A 22,795-nucleotide genomic window follows, 5' to 3' on the forward strand; every position below is an offset into this window, starting at 1 on the left:
GCCCTCTTGTCAGATTATTTCACCCTTTATCCTACCTTCTTTCTAAGATTAGTTTTCTGGAAATAAACTATTCTTAAAGCCAGGGCCTGAATTAAAATCCTTATGGACCAAATGCACTCTTAGTTATCTATACAATAGCCCCTGAGATAAATATTCATGGTTGAAGACAAGTGGTTCCCACAGATGTTACACTGTGTTCAGCCTCAGTCCCAGGAAGGATGGTTGAGCAGAGCCTGTTCAGCTCTGGTATATTGTTGAGGTTCTTTTACAGATCCTACCCTTCCGCAGGCATCGTATAACTCTTTTAGGTTTCTCTAAAACATAGGTTTCAGCTGTGTGGGTTTTAACAGAAAAAATATCCAAAACACACATCCTCCTCCTGTACCTGGGGCCACCCTCATGCTCATATAGGGGGGAGCCCCTCCGTTTTGACCACATTAACAGAAGTGCATAAAAGCAAAAGCAGAAAGAGCACTTTTACACTGCATTCATCAACACATGAAAAAACAATCTACCACGACCAGTTATGGGCTTGTTCCGTTACATGGCACAAAACAATTGTCTCTGTGCATGCTGGTGCTTTTAAAGCTGACACTGCTGTTGACTTAAAAGCTGTTTGCATTACATCTGTCCATTAAGTATAGATTTCCATATGTACAGCACCAAGGTGAACAAATCAAACATACACTCACACCACAACCAGAGAACTGCTGCAGTGAACAGATCTGCCTGAAATTCTCACATCCCTGCCCATGTCTTATTACTGTGTTTTATATTTAAAATACCAACATAACATCATCAGTTTTTCTATGAACTTGATCACAATGGTTTGACAACCATCTTTGTGTTGGTGTGGTACTGACAAATTACTGCTATACAAAAAGTGGAGAAGAGGGGTCTCCCCAGACTGGGCAATGCTGAGCCCTGGTTAAAGCACTGATCTGATACTCAGTAGCTCAGTTCCTTGTCCTGCTGAAGGCTTGCAAAGTGGCCTTGGCTCAGCTTGGATGTATTGGATATATATGGATATATTCAGACTATCTGTTTTAGCACCAAAGTTAGATAGAGATGCTTTCTAATCCAAGTTCAGAAGAGACCTAGGGGCCATATTCAGGCTGCCTTTTATACATGCTCGTATTGCTATCATAGCTACTTACTGGCTGGTCTAACAGTGGCCTGAATAGCTCTCTAGTGAGCATCTAAGTTACTGTCAAGTCCATGCGCCATGCAAGGTAGTCTGAATACAGCCCTTTATCTCTTTGTCTCAGCTCCCTCACCCGTAATGCAGGGACAGTAACATACCTCAGCAAGGCTATGGAGATGTTCAGATCCCAGTGAAGAGGACAACATGTCTACTTTTATAGGCAAAGATGTACTATGCTGAAACAACATAAGGGGACCTGGTTTTAGAGGAGTTTGCCGTCTGCAAGAGCTTACTCCAGATAGAATATCCAAGAGTTAAAAAAGGGATATAGAAGTTAGCAAGAGTGCACCCTGGCATCTGTAGCAGCAATTTTACATAGACTATGCTGTATTCCAGCTTAGCTATTTCCAGATGGCACTGTATTTTACAATTTCCTCTTGCAGTTGACTGCTATCATACATATATATAGTACAACAAAGATGTACACAAGGGTGAATTATTGCCTGTTCTTTGTTGCACACTTTTTCCCAAACATCTGGGGCTTTATTTATGTGGCATTTAGTCTTCCTCAGAAGAGTATCTTTGCCTGGAAAAACAGTATATGCAGCAGCTACAAAAGATAAGGAGAAAGAGAACAGTATGGCTAATAATGAGAACACCAACAGCAAAAATGTACAGGGTTTTGTCACAGTAATCCTGAGGCTGATGGAAAGGTGGGATGAAATTTGGCAGGTACACAGAAAAAACCCAGTAGTTCCCAAGAATGAACCAGAGAAAGAGGAAAAGGCTGAGGGTTAGATGGATGTAGTACTTGTGAGCATTCTGCCTCCAGGGATACTCGTCGTCATCATCATCATCAATCACAACAGACTTGGAAAGCAGCTGCCTCATCCTGGTTGAGTCGTACAGCAGGAGAGTCACCTGGAGCCATTGGGGGAGAAAAGGGAATAAGTAAATTGGCTGTGGAAAGTCTGAACACCTTCTGGCCACTGTGAGCCTTTGGGCCAAATTAAAATTGGGTATGGGAAAATCATGTAAGAGAAAGCTGAGGAGCCACAAACGAGGCAGATACTGCTGGAAAATAATGCATTTTTTCCCTACAGTTTATTCACCAGTGAGATTTAGGCCAGACATTGGAAAAAAACTTGCCAGTGGTAAGGATGGAAAGGCATGAGAACAGATTGTGTAGGGAGATGGCAGCAGCTCCCACGCTGGAGACTTTTAAGAACAGATTAGAGTAACTGCTAAATGACTTAAGTAGAGTAGTTCCTGCCTTGTAGTGGGTGGAGTTGTCTCTCCTAACTCTATTTTCCATGGCTATATAGGTGAATCAGCTTAAATAAAATAATGATGGATCTAGTCTTTGACCTAAACCCCAAATAAATTGCTTCAGATACTTGGAATGATTCTGTCAAGTTTTCTTCGATTAAGCATTGTTTTCTCAGATTGTGCCATTCCTGCCTTCGGTCAGAACCAGCAGAGAAGTAGGTGGAATACCATGATACTGTGAGGTTAGGAAGGTCTGGTCTCCAGGGAAATGCAGTAGGACTCATCAGCAATGCTTAGAAGATTTCTAGTTTAGTCTTGGCAATACAAAGTATGTAGGTACGTTGAATGCAGTGTAGAGCAGCTTTCAAATTTCTGTCCCCTAAATGACTTTCTTAATTTTGGTAGATTTATAGGAGAGGTATATACAGGGCCCAACAAGGATTTGGGCCAAACATTGTGAAACCTGTGTTATCTTGCTATATCTGAAACACTTGGGCCAGTCCTCAAGGCAGTAGCTGTTTTAATCGCAACTCCCATTTTTAGGTGCTCAGGTTGCCGTGCAAGCCTCCCTGCGGTGAGCTGTGTCTTTGGGAAGGGGACTCTAAGAAACCAACTGGCCGAGGAAGCTGCCTCGGCCAACCAGGAATGAAATTCAGAGGGAAAAGTAAAAGATGTGGATTTATAAGTGGCTATGGGGAGGGATGTACTGTCTGAACAGGGGTTCTCAGCCATGTTCTCTTTCCCAGAGTTATATTCTGTGCTCATTTTTCTGCTTGAAATGAGAGACAAGAGCACCCCTCATTTTACACAGTCCCTTCTCCATTAGTCAGTGATTAATGGTGAGAACACTGGCTAAGGAGAACCCATTTGGGTATATGTTTTGCCTGGGTCAGATTTTAGTCCATGTGCCCCATTTTCTAGAGGCAAGGCTTAGCAAGAGGATCTGGGACACCCTGGGAAGAGGATTCTCTTGCTCTTCCCTGTAAAACTGTTCAATTATGTATAAATGATTAAATATTTGTTCACAAAACCAGCTGTTTTTCTAGCCCAGATGTTGGTACCAGTTTGTGAGAAAGAGAGATTAAAGTCCCAGCAGCAACATAGGCAAAAAAATGGTGTTTCCACTGGATGTCTTGGGTCCAGCTGAGCACTCAAACTGGTAGGCTTGTTCAAACCAGCAGAGCATCTTCTTCTCAGGTGAACATTTATTTTAGGCAGGCTCATGACACACAGGAGGGATAAACCTACCTGGCCAGTGGATCTGAGGTTTCCGCATGGGGACCTGTGGCTTGACCTGAAGCTTTGTGCAGCTCATTAGCTTTGAGGTGAGCTCAGCAGATAGGCAGCTGCCTGTACTCAAGCTTCACCAAGCTCAGCAATGGGAATGGGGTTAAATGGCAGATGAGCATTGGTTTTGAGGAAGTCAGAGAAACCTCCCAGGTGGATTTATGGATCTCAGCTGCATCTAACCAGTTCATGGAAAGTGCATTTAATCCTTATGGATATTGCCTTGCCAAGCTGTGATTGAAGCAAATTCTAGGGGTTGCTCACATTGTTGATGACTGCTGAATATACATTTATGGAGCAGCACAACATGAAATTCAGCAGGCCTCTCCGGATGCTGTAGAATGGTTTGGTTGCCTGGGTGAACACCTGTAGGTTACCATTGCCTTTTAAAAGACTGGAGGTGGTAAAGAAACAGAGGGGGAGCCTACAGATGTGTACAGATCTGGGCCAGAGCGACTTGCCATTAAATGATATCCATCACAGGACAGCCTGCATTCAGACTTCATCCTATACCCATTCTCTGACCTTTTAACTCTCAGAGGTCAAGCAAATGTCCTGCTCAGTGAAGTTGGTGCAGTCTGATGAACATAACAGAGGGCAGAGTTAAGACAGGTGGAATTTGGCTACAGATCAAGCAGTATGAGATGACATACGAGTTAAGCCAATCAAATTCTGACCAAATGTATTGCCAGACTGCAAAATAGGCAGTCCTGCTGTCAACTGAAGCCAAATTCAAGCCATTATTTGAGGTTAGCAGGAATATTAACTGACCCACTTACTGTCTTATTTAGGGTGAGAAAAACTGACTTTAAACCAGAAATAGCTAAGAAACAGTCAACATTTTTGATGAAGGCTTTAATTCATTAGCATGAAAATTTCCTTTCAATTCTGCTCTAATCTTTTCTAAACTATTATTAAATGAACCTTTGATTATACAGATAAGTCCACTGGTGTGATCGAATGACTAAGCATTTGCCAATAGAACCCATAGCATAGCAAATTCCTTATAACAAGATTAAGCACTTTCTTTTCTTCTCCATTTACTTATTTACTGACCAAAGGTCCTCGGGGGGATGATTCATATCCCAGTGGTGTACTGTGGTTTGGTTACCACTGTGAAAGAGTGCAGGGGATGCAGAGACCTGCAGGGGAATATTCTTTCCCCCTTCTTTCGATCCTGGCAAAGAAAAGGGGCTAGAAACATTATCAAAGGGGAATGTAGCTAGCTCCTGTCTGCAGCATCTGCTGGCTGCAATATGCAATGCTGTCAAGTCAGAGACTAGCAGGTTGCCTTTCAAGGGACAGGCTGCCTGTACTGAAGCATTAGGCCACAGCCCATCAGGTCTACCCTGTTTGCTCTGCTGGTGCTGGGCTCCTGGGAAGGTGGGCTGGGTGCCGGGTTGCTGCTGCCCCCGTTAGCTGTGCAGGACAGCCAATGCTACCAGTACAGACGCTCAGTTCCATCTAGGAGCAGCACCTGCTGTTCTTAGCCCTTCATGCCCCAGCGGTGCAGTTCCAAAGCTTTTCCTTCAGCTCTGCCCCTTTTCCTTCCTTTGGCAGGAACATCATTGGGACAGCAAAAAACGGTTTTGCTTAATCCCACTGAGAAGCCTTGAAGTGGCTCTGCAGTCTGTTGTGACAAGCCTCTTCGTGCCCACTAGCAGCCAGGTAACACGGTCTGCAAGGGGACTGTCAGAACAGGACGATCCTTTACCCTAGAGTCAACGCAGAGTTATAGCTTTACAGTGAGCAGGGTGTAACATGGATATGGGGGTGTCTCTACTTGTCAAGCAGCCAGGCTCTGGCTCAGCGAAGGTATAAGTGAGCACAGTCCACTAGAAGACAGGTAGCTGTGGTGAGAAAATGCAGTGCCTAGATTAATAAGCCCTGCTGTGAGGCAAGGATATATTTACTCTGGAAGGAAGCCATGCTGCTGCATAGTCATTGCTTCTGGCCAGGTCAGAGTGGGAGTAAATTGAACTTGTGAGGGACTATGTAGAAACACCTGTAGTTTTATAGTATTCCCAAAGCTAGGAGAGTAACTTCACTTTTTGTCCAGCCTGTGTGTCTGAAAATGAAGGAGAAAGGTCTGGCAGGCTTGGAGGACTGCTTGTGGCAATAGGACCCCATTTACCACAGGCATCCGTGTTATGTAGTCATTTCCCTCAGTAGGGATGGTAGCACAGATGCTGTGATGTGGGAGAAAGTCACACCACAATGTGTGGGACAATGCTGAATGCTGAACTCATTAGCGTCTCACATGACTGACAGGTGCTTTAGGTGCTGGAACAAGCACAGTTCAGTCCGGATAGCTTTCTTCAGTACTGCATGCACATAGCTGTCTGGAGCCATCATTATGTCTTAACTAGCAAGTCAAAGTCTAGTCACACAAAATATATTTCACACATAGAAGGCACATTACCTTTAAGCTGCCAATCACGCCACCCACCAACAGATATAATGGAATTAGTGGCTGAACTGGGCAATCTTCCAAAAACTTCATTCCTGAACAGCAAAAATTAATAACGTTTGTTATCTCAAGTGATCAAATAGTGCAACAAGCTGTACAGTGAAAACTAAAAGTGCTGTAAGTGAAATGTAGTGCTTAGACCCAAGACTTGTATCCAGCGCCTATTGAAATGGGGGCCAAATTAAAGGAGGTTTGCATCTCCCACTACAGGAGTGAGGGCCATGAACAAGCAAAAGGCAGGAAAAGGAAGAGAGAGAGCAAAGGTAACAACAGCATTCCTGTTGTTCTCGTGTTACTGATCTGAGCCACATACACAGGTCATTAGCTTCAGCCACTGCATCTTTGTTAAATGAACGATTGACTGAGCTGGCCAGGAAATTTTCATCAGCAGTACAAAATTCATTGAAAATCAAAACCGTTTGTGAAAAGAAAGAATTCTGATAAGCTTCATTCAGGCCTTTCCTGCTCATTGGCACCTGTGTGTGGCATGTTCCCGAGTCAGATGTCTTGAAGCTTGGGAGCCAGTGCCCGTGGGAGCACCTGAAACCTTTTTAGCTTCCCAGGCAGCTGACAGGGAACCACAGAAGCTCAAGTTTCCAGGCTGTTTGGGTTGCTGGAGGCTAAAGCATTGGTTGTTATGGAGCCAGGGATCCTGGCAACCCTCAAATCTACTGCTAGAAAGAGAAAGCTGGGTAAGTTTTAGGGAAGGGAGTGTATGGCAGTATAAGGATGTTGCTGGCAGTAGACACTGAAGCTTGTGATACAGGTCTGTGGCAGTGAGACTCATCTGTCCAAATATAGATGTCTGCAATGCAGGCATCCATATCTGAACTAGTTTCCTAGACTCCCTTTATAGTCAATAGGGAGAAATAGACACTTGTAAAATTCAATTCATCTTATCCTAAGATAGGCATTTAAAATAGGTCAGATGAGTTGGGCCCTGAAAGTGCCTCTTTCTCTCCATGGCTATATGAGGAATCTAGACAGCCAGCTATAGATATCTAAAGTTAGCTGAGATGAATCCCCTGCCCAAGTCTCCTACCCAGTGGCATCTTTAGTCAATTTTAAACTGTTCTTTACACTATAATTTTATTGTTATTGACCCCATGTTTCCGGGCTTCTGCTAATCACTTGCAGAGGCCAGAAAGGATTTTCTGTTTTCTTCTTCATGTATAAGTCATTTTCAAGGAGAAGTTTTGACTTTTCTCTGAACAATTGGGGTTATCTAGATTCAGGATACTGAAAGCAATGTGCTAGTCTTAGTGCTAAACATCTCTCAGGTGGAACATCTTGCCTCCATGTTCAGAACTACACTGAACAGGGGGCTTGGGATCAGGAAAGAAGTACCAGCGGGGTGTTTTTGCCTTCTTCTGTAGCTGTAACCCTCTTCAGCTTGTCAGTTTGCCCACCAAATCCACTGCTATTGCTGGTCCAGAACATTGCTGAGGTCCAGAATCTCTCCTGCACTCTTTGCATAGTGTAATACAGGTGTTCTGGATTGTGGTTGCTTGCAATAGATCTTATGTTAGTCATAGGATACTGGGCAGTGTTTTGTAACCTGTTGTGTGTAAGAGCTGTGGAGTCCAGCGGACTCTTCTGCACTAAGTATTTATTACCAGCCTTCTCATAATTGCAAAGGGTTGGACATAAATGAATTTGAACTCTCCCTTTTTGTCCCTTATTGTAAGGCTGTAATTTTTTGTCCATTTTGCCACTATGTAACACTGAGACCTGCTCAGACTCCCAACTTTACAGGGGTGGACAGCAGGGAAATCATCACAAATTATGTCATTTTCAGAAAGCAGCTTCCAGGGTTTCCAGAGTCCTTGGCCCTGTAATAGCCTGCCACAAAAGCAGCTGGGCAGGGATCTCAGGGAATATATTTCAGTTCAGGAACCTAGGCAATTGCTATTTCCAATGTGTTACTGAGATTTTGATTTGAGGCCAAAAAAATATAATCAAGAAAACATGCCAATTCTTTTTCATGGAGCTGTGATTCTGTTTCCCTGACAAATCTATTATGGAGTCCTTTCATATATGTAACATGACAGCAGTCAGTCTTGGGAAGGATTTGAATGACAGGCAGTGTTACTCTGTAGTTTTGGGGAGAATATTCCAGGGAAATATGACAGTAGAAGAGGAGGTGAAAGAGGGTAATACAGTGGTAACTTAAAACATACAGCACTGTGGATGAATAGGAAGTATGGACCTACTGTTGACAGATGGGCATTGACACTTGTTACTGTGAAATCTAGGCACACACATCATGTGCCAATCAATTCACACACAGCACATGCCTGATTTATTTGGGAACACCAAAACTAGTAGAACAGCATCAGTGCTAGCGCTTCTTTCCCGTGAGCACCAACCATGTTCTCCTTTGACTGTTAATGAAGGGATATATGGACCATGAGAGATCAAAACTCTGCTTCTAGTGCAGTGCTCCCTGCAAGCCAGAGCAATCTGTGGTTTAGAGCTAAGAGCAATTGAACCTGACCACAACATAGACCAGCGTGTGAGTCCAAATGAATAAACCAGCAACCTTTGCAAGGTCAGACACAGCAAGTATGTGCAACAGGTTGCACAGCGTCCAAAGGAGAAAAAGAGATGAGAGGCTTGGGGAAACAGAGGTACTTGCGCATTTCACGTCTTGGCTACCACAGAACAACGCTGCACTGGGATCCAGGACGCAAAGTCCAGGTAAGTAGAAAGAGCACTCGTGAGCGATCAGGATATGAGCAATGCCTGCTTCTCTAAGGACACCGGTTTGGGCAGTGTTGCGGTATGGCCCACAACAGGTCACTACTAACAAACTGTCCCTGTGACTCACTATTATCCATGAGATGAGGGGTCAGGATGAATGAAAGCTAACACAGTGGTGGCCTCATTTTAGCTGCTTTGCTTTTCCCAGGTAGCTGAATGGCTGAAGTGCATCCCATAGGAAAGGAGGGCTGCTGTATAGCAAGGCTAATCTGGCGTCTGGTGCCCGCTCCCCACCTTCTCTCCTAATAGGAGACAGAGGACACAACATGCCAGGCCATTTTCAGTTGTTCTAGTGGATGACTGCAGCAACCATCACCTAGCGCAGACCTCAATCGGGCCCCGGACTGTGAGCTTTACACTAGGATCTAGGTGCTGAAGAGGATTTATCTCAACATAATTGCTTCTGGGCACCATTTTATCAGAAGGCATATCAGCAAATCAGAGGAATCTCACAGAAACGGTGAGTGGCTGAAGGACTGAAATGCAAGGAAAGATTATGTTAACAACAACCATTAACAAACAAGCCTGGCTCCCACGTAAAGGTACGGAGTATGAGGACAGGCTTCAGAGAACTGTTGGGAGCACTTGAGAGCTGAGGAATTATTTGGTGTAGATATGAGCATGAGGAGTAGTATTGGGTTAAATTTGAACAGGGGAAAATTTAGACTGCCTATTGAGAAAACGATGTCATCAGCTTTCAAATGTGATTTAGCTACCCCTGGGGAACACTGTATATAAAGGTAGTCTGGACAACGTACAAGAATGTGTTATTGGGAGCACTCCTTCACTGTCCCGGAAACTAAAAAAAATTGTCAAAAAGAGGTCTATGAGGTCCTTCCATAGCTCTCTTTATTTTTGGAATGTTTAATGAAAAAAACCTATCTCTGCTACCAGTAAAATTTAGAAAGCTGCTAAACAATCCGTGGCTTAAATGATGTCACAGGTCTGGAGCTTGGAAAATTTGCTGAGTCCTTTTCATGTGTCTTGATTTATAGTGTGATTGACAGTACTACCAAATTTTAAAAGTGTATAATGTTAGTGTGTAATTATTAGTGGGGCCACCAGTTATTAATCGCTGAGTTTTTACAAGTATTATTATAATTTATTTGTTGACATTTGAAAATATCTCACAGCTTTCCTCTGCAGAAGGCAAGAGCCAAAATGACTGGAGGCACATCAGCAAGTTATTCTCCAAGATCGTGGTAACAGAATGTTATCGGAAAATCAGAGGCTTTTGCTTGGATAATAAATATCTGCATTTTCCTTGACATTTCATTTTCCTAAAAATGCCTTTGCAGATATGTAGCTGCAGGAAACCAATATCCTCTGACAACATTATATTACAGTGACATTATCTCTTAATTTCAGTAAGTTGTGAAAAAAAGGTCTCTGTATCTGATGCAGGAGATACCCAGAGCTCCAGGCTAATATCTTACCATACTCTTTCCAATTCTCACTGATCTTAAAGATATTATGAAATATTCCTAGGAAATGATATTTATAAGTGGTCAGATTCCAGCTCTGGGTTCATTTCCAGAAGGCTGGCTGTTGATATGCATGCAAGCTGTACCACACTTTGAATTATACCTTCCCTCCCCTATTCCACAGCTGAGGCGTATTCAGCCTGGGGAAAAGCTAAAGCTAAAATCCTCTTATGGGATAAATAGCAATTTTAAGTCATGGATAAGCATAAGAGCCTAAGTGTTGAGATGTAACAGTTCAGCCCATCTCCCTACTTCCTAACTGCTCCTTAATCCCTCATTAGAACTCCTTAATTCCTAATTAGGACACCCTAATCAGAATCCTACCACAGTCATCACTGGTACTCGCAGGGCCCCAGATAAAGGAAGCAGCACCAACCTTTAGCTGAACAAGGGTTTTGTGGGTTTGGCCAACTATAGATGCCAACAGGCTAGGTGTCCTGACTCCCTTAAAAGTCATCTCACCTCAATGCAGACACCTAAAAGAGGGCATGGGACTTTCACTGTCAGAAATGCTCATTTATCTTAACTGGCTCCCAGGGCAACACACGGCACTTAGCTTGGTTAGAGATGCGTACAGTCCAAATCTAGGTGGGATGCATCTTGCCCACAGCATCTGCATGTAGAGTTCATTTGCACCATCTTTCATGAGTAATGAGACAGGAGGTGAACAACTTCTCAAGGACACCCATCTGGAATGATTGTAAGGGCTCTTGAGGACAAGACTTAAAATTTGAAGTGATCTGAATACACTGGAAAAAGACATTCAAGATCTACAAGATCACAGCCGATAAAGCTGAACACTGCGTATAGGAGAGAAAACTTCAATGTAAATAAAAAATGAGAAATGTCTGGTAGGGAGCAGCACTGCCAAAAACCATCTGGGCTTACAATGCACCATAAACTAAATTGGAGCCGATGAGTTGGTGCAGAGAGAGCATCTTTCATTCTGAGGTGTGTTTACAGGAATCCTGCATGTTAAACAGAGGAGCTAATTATTCTGCAATGCTCATTCCTCAGGTCTCAGCTGGAGTCCTGTGTTCTGTCTTTTTTTTTTTTTTTAAGGGAAAAGAAATAGTTATGTTGGCCAGAGGCCAAAGGAGGGAGGCAAAAATGCAAAAAAAAAAAAAAAAGAAAGCTACAGAAACAGTGACCTGTGAGGTCAGGTTGAAAGAAGTAGGTTTTTGAGATCTCTGGAAAAAAAGAAGATGGAGTGGGGTTATAATAACAGCCTTCAAACAGTTCAAAGGTTCTCTTGAGTAGGACGGCGACCAATCTATCTTTGTGACCGTGGCGTGTAGGACAGGCTGTAATCTGTTTAATTTGCCACAGGGAAGATTTAGGTTGAATATGGGGAAAAATATTTTGTCTGTGAGAGCAATAAAATGCTGAAATAGGCTCCTTGGGAAGCCATGGAATTTCCTTGAGCAAGGGCAAGTCAGACATCTGTCAGGGATGCCGTGAGCATGCGAGCCTATCTGAAAGCAGAGGTGTGCTGGTGTCTCTATCGATGTTTCTCAAGTGGGGGTCACAACCCATGTGGAGGATGTGAAAGGCCCAAAGGGAGCAATGAAGTGCTAGAAAATGCTCAGTTTTTTAAAACAAAAGAAATCTATGTTAATGGTAGGGAAAAGGTGATGCTTAAGAAAGAAAAGAAGAGCCTTATACAGTTTAAAAATGTATAAAATTCTGCAGCTCAAAGGATTTTCCTTTCCTTTCTTAAATATTTGATCTTGAAATGCTGCTCGCCAGTCCAGCCTTTGGGGGGCTATACAGAGACAGATCAGCCAAAAACCAGGTCTCACTTTCAAAAGGGTGGAGAAATAGCAGCCTAGATGATCTCTTCTTCCCTTCCAGCCCTACGCTTCTAAGATTTTTGCAGTGCAGTTAATACAGAGGGATCCTGGTTAACGAAATCTTCTCATGTGTCGGATTCTGAGCTTCCTCCCGCAGACAGAGCCAAAACACCCACAGCCCTTTGCCAGGTGCTGGTAGCCCAAGCAGCAATTGAGCTGAAGTAAATGCACCAGTAAAAAAGTGAGTTAAAATCAGTATGAGGCTCAGAACATGCCAGCAGCTTCATGGTAAATAGAAATAATGGGAAATGCACCCAAAAGAAGCAATGCACAACTAGAAAATTCAGAGTTATGGTTAAATTTAAAGAAACCCAAACCATGTGAGGTACAAAAATGTATCAGTAAGGTCTCCAAGTACCCTGACTCCTGCCCTGTATTGTGGTGAGACACACTGGAGGGGTATTTAAGACAAACAGGGTCAGAATTCAAGCGCTGCTTCCTCCCCACCGTGCAGTGTGGGCTGGGATACTGTCTGAAGTGAAAATACCAACACATGTGTTTAACAATTGGAAACTTTAAGGTTTCCAACTCCTTTCTCCCACAAGATGCGTTAACCTGCCACACAGTGCCGGTAAGTTTGTATTTTTAAATTGCTTTAGTAGCCAGCTTACCTGTAAAAGTCATGGACAGTGGTAAGGCAAGGAAGGCGAGGAGCCCAAATATAAAGCATGCTGTGAATGAGAAAAGAAAGACAGCGTTATTGGGGCTGGTTGAAGTTGAGAGACCTGCAGTTCCACCCAATGCTTTACAGATGCTCTTTATCCATAAAGTTGTGTAGCAAGAAATGCGGTGCACTCGATGGGGCGGGAATATCATGTTTGTGGTGCAGCATATGAGATGATGAGACCAGTGAGTGGTTTATCACTCTCCCAGAGCTCAAGCTTCCATTTTTTAGACTCATACATTGTTAGTCCTTGTATCAGTAGTAAAGCAATGAGAGACAGCTGCTTTTGTTGCTGCTACTTGTAGCTGTCTTAATGCAAGGGCGAGGACTCAGCCACTGCTGCCGTAGCCTGCATCAGCTTCAGAGGCACCGCCAGGTGACTGCGCAGTAACAAGTAACTTTGCATCAGCTAATCCATGGCAACTGATGAGCTGTATCTGTTTGCTAAGCAAATAGCAGCTTTAATGCCATTCCACTCAGTTTTCACTGATAGCTAAATAAACTGTCTTTATTGCAGATGTGAATAGTTTCTGGCTGGTCTACCTCCCTGACCCAGCTCAGCTCATGAACACAAAGGCAGCAGCCCTGCAGCAAGGAGCGGGATTTGTCATTGGGATAGATCAGCTTAAGCTCTTAGGTGTGCACATAGACTGTTCCCGCAGATGAGTGGATCTGAGGTGCTTAGTTACTCCCCAGAGAGCTTCTGGTGTATCTGAGCCCTGGTATTTTCCCAGCACAGCCTGATGCTGCAGAGGATGAATGCTTACCTTTGCAGAAAGTGAGAAACAATACCGTCAAGAGCAGTGTGAGCAGCCTGTCTTACAAGAGCTGTCACCTCTGTGCCTAATCATGAACACTTGGCAATATTAAAGTGCAACGCTGCCCTGCAAAATGAGAGTAGAACATAATGAGGACATTCTGTGGCGAGCGTCCCTGCAGAGCACTTCTGCAAATGGCTCAATCTGCAAGTAGATGCCTAAGGAGGCAAGAGGGCGGTAAGCAGAGGTGGGTATAGGTTGCAGAGGGGCTGAGAAGGGCATGGATAAGAAAAGGAGTAGGATGTCTCCTTGGAGGCTTATGAAAAAAATCTTGGAGCAAGCATTCGGGGTTGGTTTGGGACCAGCCTTTCCCCAAGCAAACCATGTCACGCGGTTCCCCGTGCCAGAGAACTGCAGCCTCTGCAAGGCGACTCGTGTCCTCCTCGCCGCGCAGGAGTGGGGACACTGCCAGCGCCCTGCGTACAGTGCCGCTCTGCGAAACTACAGCACTGCCAAAACATCGCCCTCAGGGTGCCTCAGAGAAGAAGGGAAACATCGTTGCCTCCATTTTACAGAAGGAGAAACTGAGACAGAGGACGTAGGAGCGGCATCAAAATTCAGGGCAGATCCACCAGGCTTTCTGACTCGCAGGCACTTTTCATGGGAACACACCATCCCCCACACGCTGCTTGGGTTTTCTCAGCAGAGAACGAGGATCTTGCACTCCAGCGCTTGAGAGACATCTTTCTTTCTCAGAAGTAGCATGTTTATTATCTCTGTGAATTGGTAGAGACTGAAGATATTTTGAGCTGAAGAAAGCACTTCTGTTCCTTTGTGCCACCCCCTCCTCCTCTCCCCGTCGGCCGGTCTCTCTCACACACACACGCGCATTTTTGCTCAGGCTCTCCTATCTCTTGAACGCTGCACAGTACAGAAATTCTTCCTCTGCTTGAGTAGTGTCCTACACTTGACTAAGCTCTTTCAAACGCTGACAGCCTCTCATTAGAACAACTCAGCCTAGAGCCTCCCTTTTCACCACATGTCACATTTCATGCTAGGTCGTCTTGCTGTTACATTATCTAGACTATTATTTTCATATTCAGAAGAGACGTTATTGTAGCTGAGTTGGGCTTCCAACACACCCGTGAACATCACCTGCAAATAGCGCCCACAAGCCTGGGCAACTCCGTTATCTGGTATCCACGTGAACGTAGTTCAGGCGTGCAGGAGTTGCATCGCCTGCCTGGTGTTGCCAGAAGTCCTGTCATCGGGGCGCAGCTCTCGGAGCGGCGTCACCCCTCTGCCTCTGGTGCCATAGCCTCCTCCTGTTTCTGCCCTTGCTGCACGGGCAAGTACTCAGGAGCCTGGTAGGAGGAGGCATCAGGTCGTTTCTTCATCGCAGGGCGTGCGGTCTGTCTGACCCCCGGGGAGGGGTAAGCTCTGCGAAAGGCTCGGGGGGGGCCCGTGTATATATGGGGCTGCGCACCTGGCACACGGGTGCCTGTGTTTGCTTGTGTCTAGCATCTACCCGATAGCTTGGTTTTGGAGGAGAGAAATGGGAGGTAGGGACCGCTCGCAGCTCAAGAGAAAAAAATAATGGTTCATTAATTCCCCTCCCAAAGCAGTCGCTGGGAATGTATTTACTCATTATCTCCCCATTCAGCTACAGCCTCTTAGATCTCGAATTGGAGGGGCAGATGCATAGTCTGGGAAGGCTTCCAGATCTGTGTTTAACAAAGTGAGACTCTCAACAATTGACTACACAACTGGCAGGGCTCCGCAGCCGCTCTCAATGCCGCCAGCAGCATAAAGACTGTTTTCCCCGAAACGTGTGGGGTTTTCACAGAAATGCTGCTCAGTCGGGACACGCTCACTCTCTGCCTGGATTTGTCTGGGTTGTGCTGCCCCATTCTGGTCCGAAGACAAATTGCTCAAGAAAATGGTATTTGCCGCAGGGTCGCAGAGCTCTGCAGAGAGGACGCTGCTATCTGTGCAGTTTCACACGTGGGGCTTGTGATATTTTTAAGTCGGTGATATCGCCTCACAGGCTGGTCAGAGAAGCCCCTGGGCCCGTTCCTAGAAAAAGTAGCAAAAAAAAAAAAAGGGCTGGTAGTCTCTAAAAACACAGGAGGGAGAGGGAAGTGTTTCCGGGCATGGCTCAGAAGGACATCTGCTCCACGAAGCTCGTGTCGGGGCGTCAGGCGGGAGAGCCCTGCTCTGGACTGCCGGGGCAGCGGGTGGTGGGCCGCTGGTGAAGTCCTGCTTCGGGAGGCATTAGCGAGCAAATCCCACCGTCCCGGGAAATGGGCGAAGGGAAGAGCTCATGTCTGGGATCACAACAGAGGAAGAGGAGAGCAAGTGGCTGTATATCTTGCACATTCCTTGAAATCTGCAGGCACAAAACTCAGATCGGTGGGTGCAGATTTTGTGTCTCCTGCCCAGCAGGACAGTTGGCTGATATAAATCTGCCGTTTAGCTGAGTTACTCCTGCCAGGGTCTCCCCACACTCTTCCATGGCACACAAGTAAACAAACGTGAAATCACCGTTAGCGTTATGGCTGTACGTCATGGTTTCTCTTTCTTTCTATCTGACAACTGAGCTGCTGCCTCTTCCGTAGCAATGCCCCTGCACTGCAGCTCTCCTCCCCTCCCTCTGCTACCCCCTTGTCGTCCATCCCCAGTTACGTGCCTGGCCTCAGGGCACGCAGCAGATGAGTTGTCCTCTAGTGTGTGGGACAGATCTGCAGGCAATATTGGACGTGACACCAATTCACCTGTGGGCTCCTCAGCCTTTATTTTGCTGCCATAATTTTTCCAAACACTTGGAAGTTTCAAATCAGCTGAAGCTGTCCCTGTTTACTTTGAAGATAGAGAGAAGTTTCTTTCTTTTCAGGTAAGAAGAGTCCTCCCGGGATTTTCAGAAGTGATTTATGAGTATAAATCTCAACCTACCCACTCTTCTTAGGTAGTATGCTGATACGGCTGTAGCGCAACCTACTCAGTAGAGTGTGTGACAAGCTCTCTGATAAATACAGTAATAAATGAAGTGTTGCGTACATTAGCCATCACTCCCAAATGCTGTTTGTTCTATAGCCTGTCAGGGTTTTGCCATGAGTCTATGTCCTGATAAAAAAAGGAAAAGATTTTTTTTTTTTTTTAATGAGATGCTACCAGCTTCCAAACAAATTCTGCAGCTACCCCTGGATTTATCTGCACAGACATGTTGAGGAGCAAAAGTCTGGGTGTAAACTCACAGTACTCCCTTCAGACACCCCATGGGAACGCTGATCGGAAGGGGGCTGACTCTCAGCAGACTGCATGTGAGCAAATTTGGGTCAGTTGGCCTGGCCCCAGGACTGGTCACGGCCTGAGGCAGATGCAGATGGTAATGCACTAGCTTAGCAAGCAGTGTCGTGGCGTGCTGTCCAGCAGCATGGACACTGGCGGTGCAACAGGCTGGGGTGCAGATGGGTAGCGGATATTTTCATCCATTTTTATTCCTTCACAGTATCTGCAGGCATCCCATATTGATAGAGACTTGGAGAAAAGAAAGGATGCAGTGTATGTGGGTGCTGCGGTGGCAGAGCAAGTCTCAATGGATCTTCCCAAGGAACCAGCCCCAGAAAGGTCATACGTTTCAGGACCGGGGATGAGTCTGCCCATGGCTTTGATAGCTGTGGATACTGCATGTCATTCTGGGCTTTTGAGTGACAGGAAAATGCCACCACATCAGATGGGATATGCAGAAAAACTTGAATGAACTAACTTTGAAGGAAAATAATTAAATCTGTTCGGCTTGCCTAGCCAACGGCCCAATGAGAGAAAATAACAACAAGGTTTGAGCTCTGAAAAAAGGACCTGTGAGTGATCCAAAGAGCTATGAAGGTAGAGACATGAGGTGAACTCGAGCAGAAACAAAGATTTCTCTGTCCATGAGGCTAAGTGCCATAGCAAGGAGATATATTGATGGAATAGTCTCTTGGGATGAATGGCAGGAATCCCACCCCTGGGGTGATTTAATGCCTTGACCAAACTAGATACTCAACAGCTGGAGGATTCGGTGTAAGGAACAGCCATTCCCATGGAGGTCTCCAGTCCTAGTGCAAAGCCACCACAGGAGGCAGGGGAAGTGTGATAAAACTGACTTGCAGACCAAATCCAAGCTCAGGGCCACCAGCTGTTTGCTGCATGCCATCCCTGTTTGCTTAGACAAGGTTGTGTTACTGTGAAACAGCACTTTGGTACCCAGATAAGCAATGCCAGCATCACACCACCTAAAATCTAAGTTCCAGGTTCCAGCACTGACACCAGCAATGCTGCTCTCAGCAGAAATGGTGTAGAACAAGGAGGTGCCAGTAATCTGGGTACCTTCAAGATGGGGAGGATGTAGATGTAGATACAGATGTAGATGCAGATGTAGACTGGGGGTTAAGCAATATTGCAGAGTGGCTTGTCTGAATGTTATGCCACGCCTCTAGCTACTGAACTACAATTATGCCATGGTCTAGGTTCTGGATTTGGCCCCTTGTAATTAATTTCCAGGCGTACTTCTTCAATGAGATTTAGGCATTACATAAAGAGCCACCAGTTTGCTTTGCAATAGACCCAGGGTAGTGGATTAGCTTTCTTTTTTTCTTTTTTTTGGTCAGTTAATTAAAGACTGCCCTAATGGTCTGAACTTAAATTGCTGTACCAAGAATGAAAAGAATTTAAATGATGCTGCACAGGTAGGCTGACTCTTTGGAGTCGTTTAAACATCAGGAGACCATAGGTACAAATGTGGGGCTGTGCTGAAATGCTCTTTGAAAAATATACACAGGATGATGAGAAAAAGTGAAATTAAGTGTCACTGCACTTCAGGAGGGTTTGCATTTTAATGAACAGAAAATCAATTTTGGATGCACTAGCTGATCCATAGCTAAAGCTGAGCTGATTTTGAACTTAAATGTAATGAAAACTTAAAGGTAATGGGTTTCCTAGAACGGTATTTCTGAGTTGCCTTATGCGTGGGTAACTGTGGGTGCCCAAGAGGATGTTCCTGGTGTAAGAGAGTATAGATGAGATCAGAACTAATCCCATTCTTTCAAAAACATTTCAGAAAGATCATTTATTTTCTCTGTTGTCATTACAGCCCCAGTGGCAATTTAATACCAACAGGGAACAGTGACATTTTGCTTGTAACTTGAACAAAAATCAGAGAAAATAGTGTCTTTGCCTTTTTTAATTGTGATATTCACCAAGGAGCCCAGATCCCCCTGCACGTGCTTTCTGTGGGGTGCTCGGGAGCCCACGCCAGCCCGGTCCCGCTCCCAGGGGCTCGTTGGGGCATAACAAGAGCACCACATGCTCCGTGCCCCTCGGTGTTCGTCGCTCCCCAGACCTCCTTTCCCCTGGGGCAATGATGAGCATGAAGAAGCGGGCCAGAAAATGTCCTCTCCATCCCTGCTTGTGCCAGGTTCCTGTGGGTGCGGGCACTTTGAACCCAGGCCAGCGCTGTCTGTCCCCCCGTCTTGGTTGTGTCCGAAGGGTTGTAAGGCAGCTAGGAGTTAAGGGGCTTAATCATTAATAAAAGTTAATTCTGAACTTTGAGAGCCTTTCAAGTGAAGCCAAAAGCACAAATATAAAAGACCCCAAGGTAACAGCCCTAGACTGGCAAATGCAGCAATTAGTGTGGGGGAAGTATCAATTATAGTGAGTGGTCAAGAGCTTTCCTTCTTCTCATATTTGAGTGGAATGAGAAATTGCTACTACCTAAAAGTGAAAGCAAAAGGCACTTGCAACTCAGAGTGAAAAGGAGCGTAAGCTGGAGTAAGCTGCTTTAAAACTCTTGGATTTTAACCTCCTGCCAACAACACCGCTTCCCTGGTCTCACAAAAACCTGTCCCTGAAGCGTATTTCTCCTGTGCCTCTTTGCGCAGCTTGCACGGCCCCCAGCCAGGCCAGCTTTCTGCTGCGTCGCTGCTCGGAGAGCAGGAACCAGCCCGTTCACCCAGCCCAGGAGCTCGTTACGCCCCTCTGCGTCCTCCACCTGGGGGGGACCAGCCAGTTGCTTTAAAGCCTGAGCGAGCCCAGGCTGTCACGCCAAAGACGTCTGTTCAGGTAACTGATGCTTCCTACCCACAACACGTGGCCGCTTACGAGGGCTACCCATGCCTTCGGTGGCTGTTGTGCCAGGGACCGGGCAAGCAGAGGGAAGAAGACCCCGCTCCAAATGGCTCTGGGTGAAAGGGGGGCTATTCCTGACCATCCTCTGTCCCCGACCTCGTGTCCCCGTGTCAGCACACGGGCTGGCAGCGGTTTTGCTTTGCAGGAATTGCTCCTGGGGGAGTTGGTTCCCAGGCTGGCTGCACTGCTCTTTACCAGGTGGTTTTCCCTGCAGATATTTCTGCCGGACTACATGTAAGGTACCACTTGAAACAGGAGAAAAACACAATATATTTCTTAGGCTGTCTGCTGCAGCCCGTATTTAGGGACTTGGTGGTGTTTGTATTTGTTTGAAATTTTACACTGGTCCGCTATAATCCCAATACTGCAGCAGGCCGGTGCTGTCAGGATACAGTTACTATTGTGTGCTCCATCAGCACCCGAAATTGCCTAGGAAAGAATTCTTTATATACCTGGCTAAGCTACGGGGCTGTTTAAGTACAGAAGGTGATGGCTACCAGAACTGCCTTACCATTGCTGGCAATTTTAGATATGCAGCGGTGGCAGGCTTTCTCCAGGCCGGCAGTCATTGTGAAGCACCTTTTGAGGAGTCTGTAGGGATACAGAAATGACTACGGTTAGGAAAAGTGCCTTTAACTAACTAAATATCTTGGCTCAGAGTCACTCACACACTTCAGCAGGCTTTCACTACCCCCCAAAAACCCCAAAGCATCCACGAATCCAGACAGCAGCCATCAGTGTGGCATACCCGGAGGCAGGTATGCCTCCCAGCTTTGGGCTTGCCTGCTGGTGATGCTAAAGCTTCGGGGTCACGGGAAGGCTGGGGGGAGAAGTATTAATGCTGTCTCCCTGAAAACTATAAAAGGATCTATCTTGATTTTGATTGAGGTTGGGGCAGGACAAAGTGTATTTAACTGTTATGAGAACACCCAGTGAAACTGGTAGGGTTCACTATGCAAACCTCTACAAAAATTATTTAGGGAGCAAAAGTGAATTAAAGGAAAGGGGAGGAGAGAGGATGAAAATAGTTTTAAGACCGAGGAGGATTCTGAAAAGGAATATAGAATAAAAACTGCAAACCACAGGGAGCCCAGAACAAGACGCCTTTGATAAAAAAGTAGCTGGATTAGAAAGTAGCTCTTTGTAAAGAAGAATTTTTACGAGGTGGGGTGAGGGATGAGCAAGCAGCTAGGCATCCAAGGCCTGGACGTCAGACAGCACCAGACAGTTAAGTAGCATCCAGCATCGATGGGAGTGTGTAAAGCTCACATACGCACACACACGCTGCGAGCCTCTGGCCAGGGTCACCACAGGTCTACCACCAATTCCAGCTGTGGGATAGAGGAAGGTGTGTGCGGAGGAGGCTGGGATGGGGGAAGCTGCATTTCTGCACATGCCTCAAATTAGCCTCTTTAAATTTCTTAATGATTAAATAGCAATATTTTAAGTTTAGCCTCATTCTGTTCTAAGCTGACATGAAACCCACCTCAGTGGGATTTCTCATCACGCAATGCAGATCCCAACCTGGCCCAGACCCTACCAGGGCCCACAGAGCCCCAGACACGTGTTGAAGATAAAGACAGCCTTGTACCACCCAGCCGATATGTGGCCATACCCCTCTCCGTAGCATGTCCAAGCCCTACCAGACGTGGCTGAGCAGAGCTGGCTGTCTCCTGGGAGCCTGCTTTCTCCTGCAAGCCCGGAGACCCATGAGCTGCAGCAGCACAGGACCCTCTGCTGCCGTGGGGAATGGGATGGGGTTTGCTCCTTGCACGTTGGCATTGCAGTTTCTATTTCCCGCAGTGACAGCAGTAATAGAGGCAGGTCTGGCGTTACCTGTTGGTCAGCAGCTGTGGTGGTTTAACCTGGCAGGCAGCTAAATACCACACAGCCGTTTGCTCACTCCCTCCCGCAGTGGGATGGGGGAGAGAATAAAACAAAAAAGGTAAAACTCATGGGTTGAGATAAAGACCATTTAATAGGACAGAAAAGAAAGGGAAAATAATGATAAAAGAATATACAAAACACATGATGCACAATGCAGTTGCTCACCGTGCACTGACTGATGCCCAGCCAGTTCCCAAGCAGCAGATCCCTGGCCAGCTTTTCCCCTAGCTTATGTGCTGAGCATGACGTTGTATGGTATGGAATAGCCCTTTGGTCAGTTGGGGTCAGCTGTCCCAGCTCTGTCCCCTCCCAGCTTCTTGTGCACCCCAACCTACTCGCTGGTGGGGTGGGGTGAGAAGCAGAAAAAGCTTTGACTCTGTGTAAGCACTGCTCAGGAACAACTAAAGCATCAGTGTGTATCAACATTATTCTCATCCTAAATCCAAAGCACAGCACTATACCAGCTACTAGAAAGAAAATTAACTCTATCCCAGCCGAAACCAGGACAGCAGCCAAGCAAGTAGCAGGGACTGAGGCTTCCCTGGCCATCCCACCAGGTCAGTAACCCATGCTGAGACACCTGCATGTAGCAGCCGGCCACCAGCGTACATACCCAGGTTTCTAGTGTGCATCATCACATCAGGTGTCTCATGAATTTTAACTCTCCTTCTCCAGCCATCATCTTCATACTATGCCACAAGCCTCATTTGATGGATGTTACTGCTGTAATAAGCCTTGCAAATCCCAGTGGGCATCTCCATCAATACTGCATGATGGACTGGAATGGAGATTACATGAGTGCCTGACCTCTGGGGAGTGCATACTCCTCATCCCGGCCACCAAACCTTCTTCAGAAGAGCAAATACTGTGCCTTTGGGTTGCAACTATTGACGAATATTTTAAGGAAGGAAATGACCACTGTTGCATGCTCAGGGAAAACAGGAAGGAGGAAGGGAAACTGGTAGCTTCCACGACCAAATGACACATTAACTTTAAAACTTTTGGTGCAGATTTCTTCCTAGAAAGTGCACAAACAGGCATTCATTGTGAG

The 22,795-nt window shown here is 45.8% G+C and overlaps 1 protein-coding gene across 1 annotated transcript; it reads right to left on the reverse strand.

The window, feature by feature from the left end:
* Positions 1–1,702: 1,702 nt before the first annotated feature.
* TMEM272 (transmembrane protein 272) lies at positions 1,703–20,426 on the reverse strand. The gene is made up of 4 exons (XM_075491995.1): positions 20,369–20,426; positions 12,882–12,941; positions 6,123–6,205; positions 1,703–2,065 (listed from the first exon to the last, which is right to left on the reverse strand). The coding sequence occupies exons 1-4, from the start codon at positions 20,424–20,426 to the stop codon at positions 1,703–1,705; spliced, it is 564 nt and encodes a 187-aa protein (XP_075348110.1).
* Between the last annotated feature and the right edge of the window lie 2,369 nt (positions 20,427–22,795).

The sequence above is a fragment of the Mycteria americana genome, chromosome 1, assembly GCF_035582795.1.
Source record: "Mycteria americana isolate JAX WOST 10 ecotype Jacksonville Zoo and Gardens chromosome 1, USCA_MyAme_1.0, whole genome shotgun sequence".
NCBI classification, from domain to species: domain Eukaryota; kingdom Metazoa; phylum Chordata; class Aves; order Ciconiiformes; family Ciconiidae; genus Mycteria; species Mycteria americana.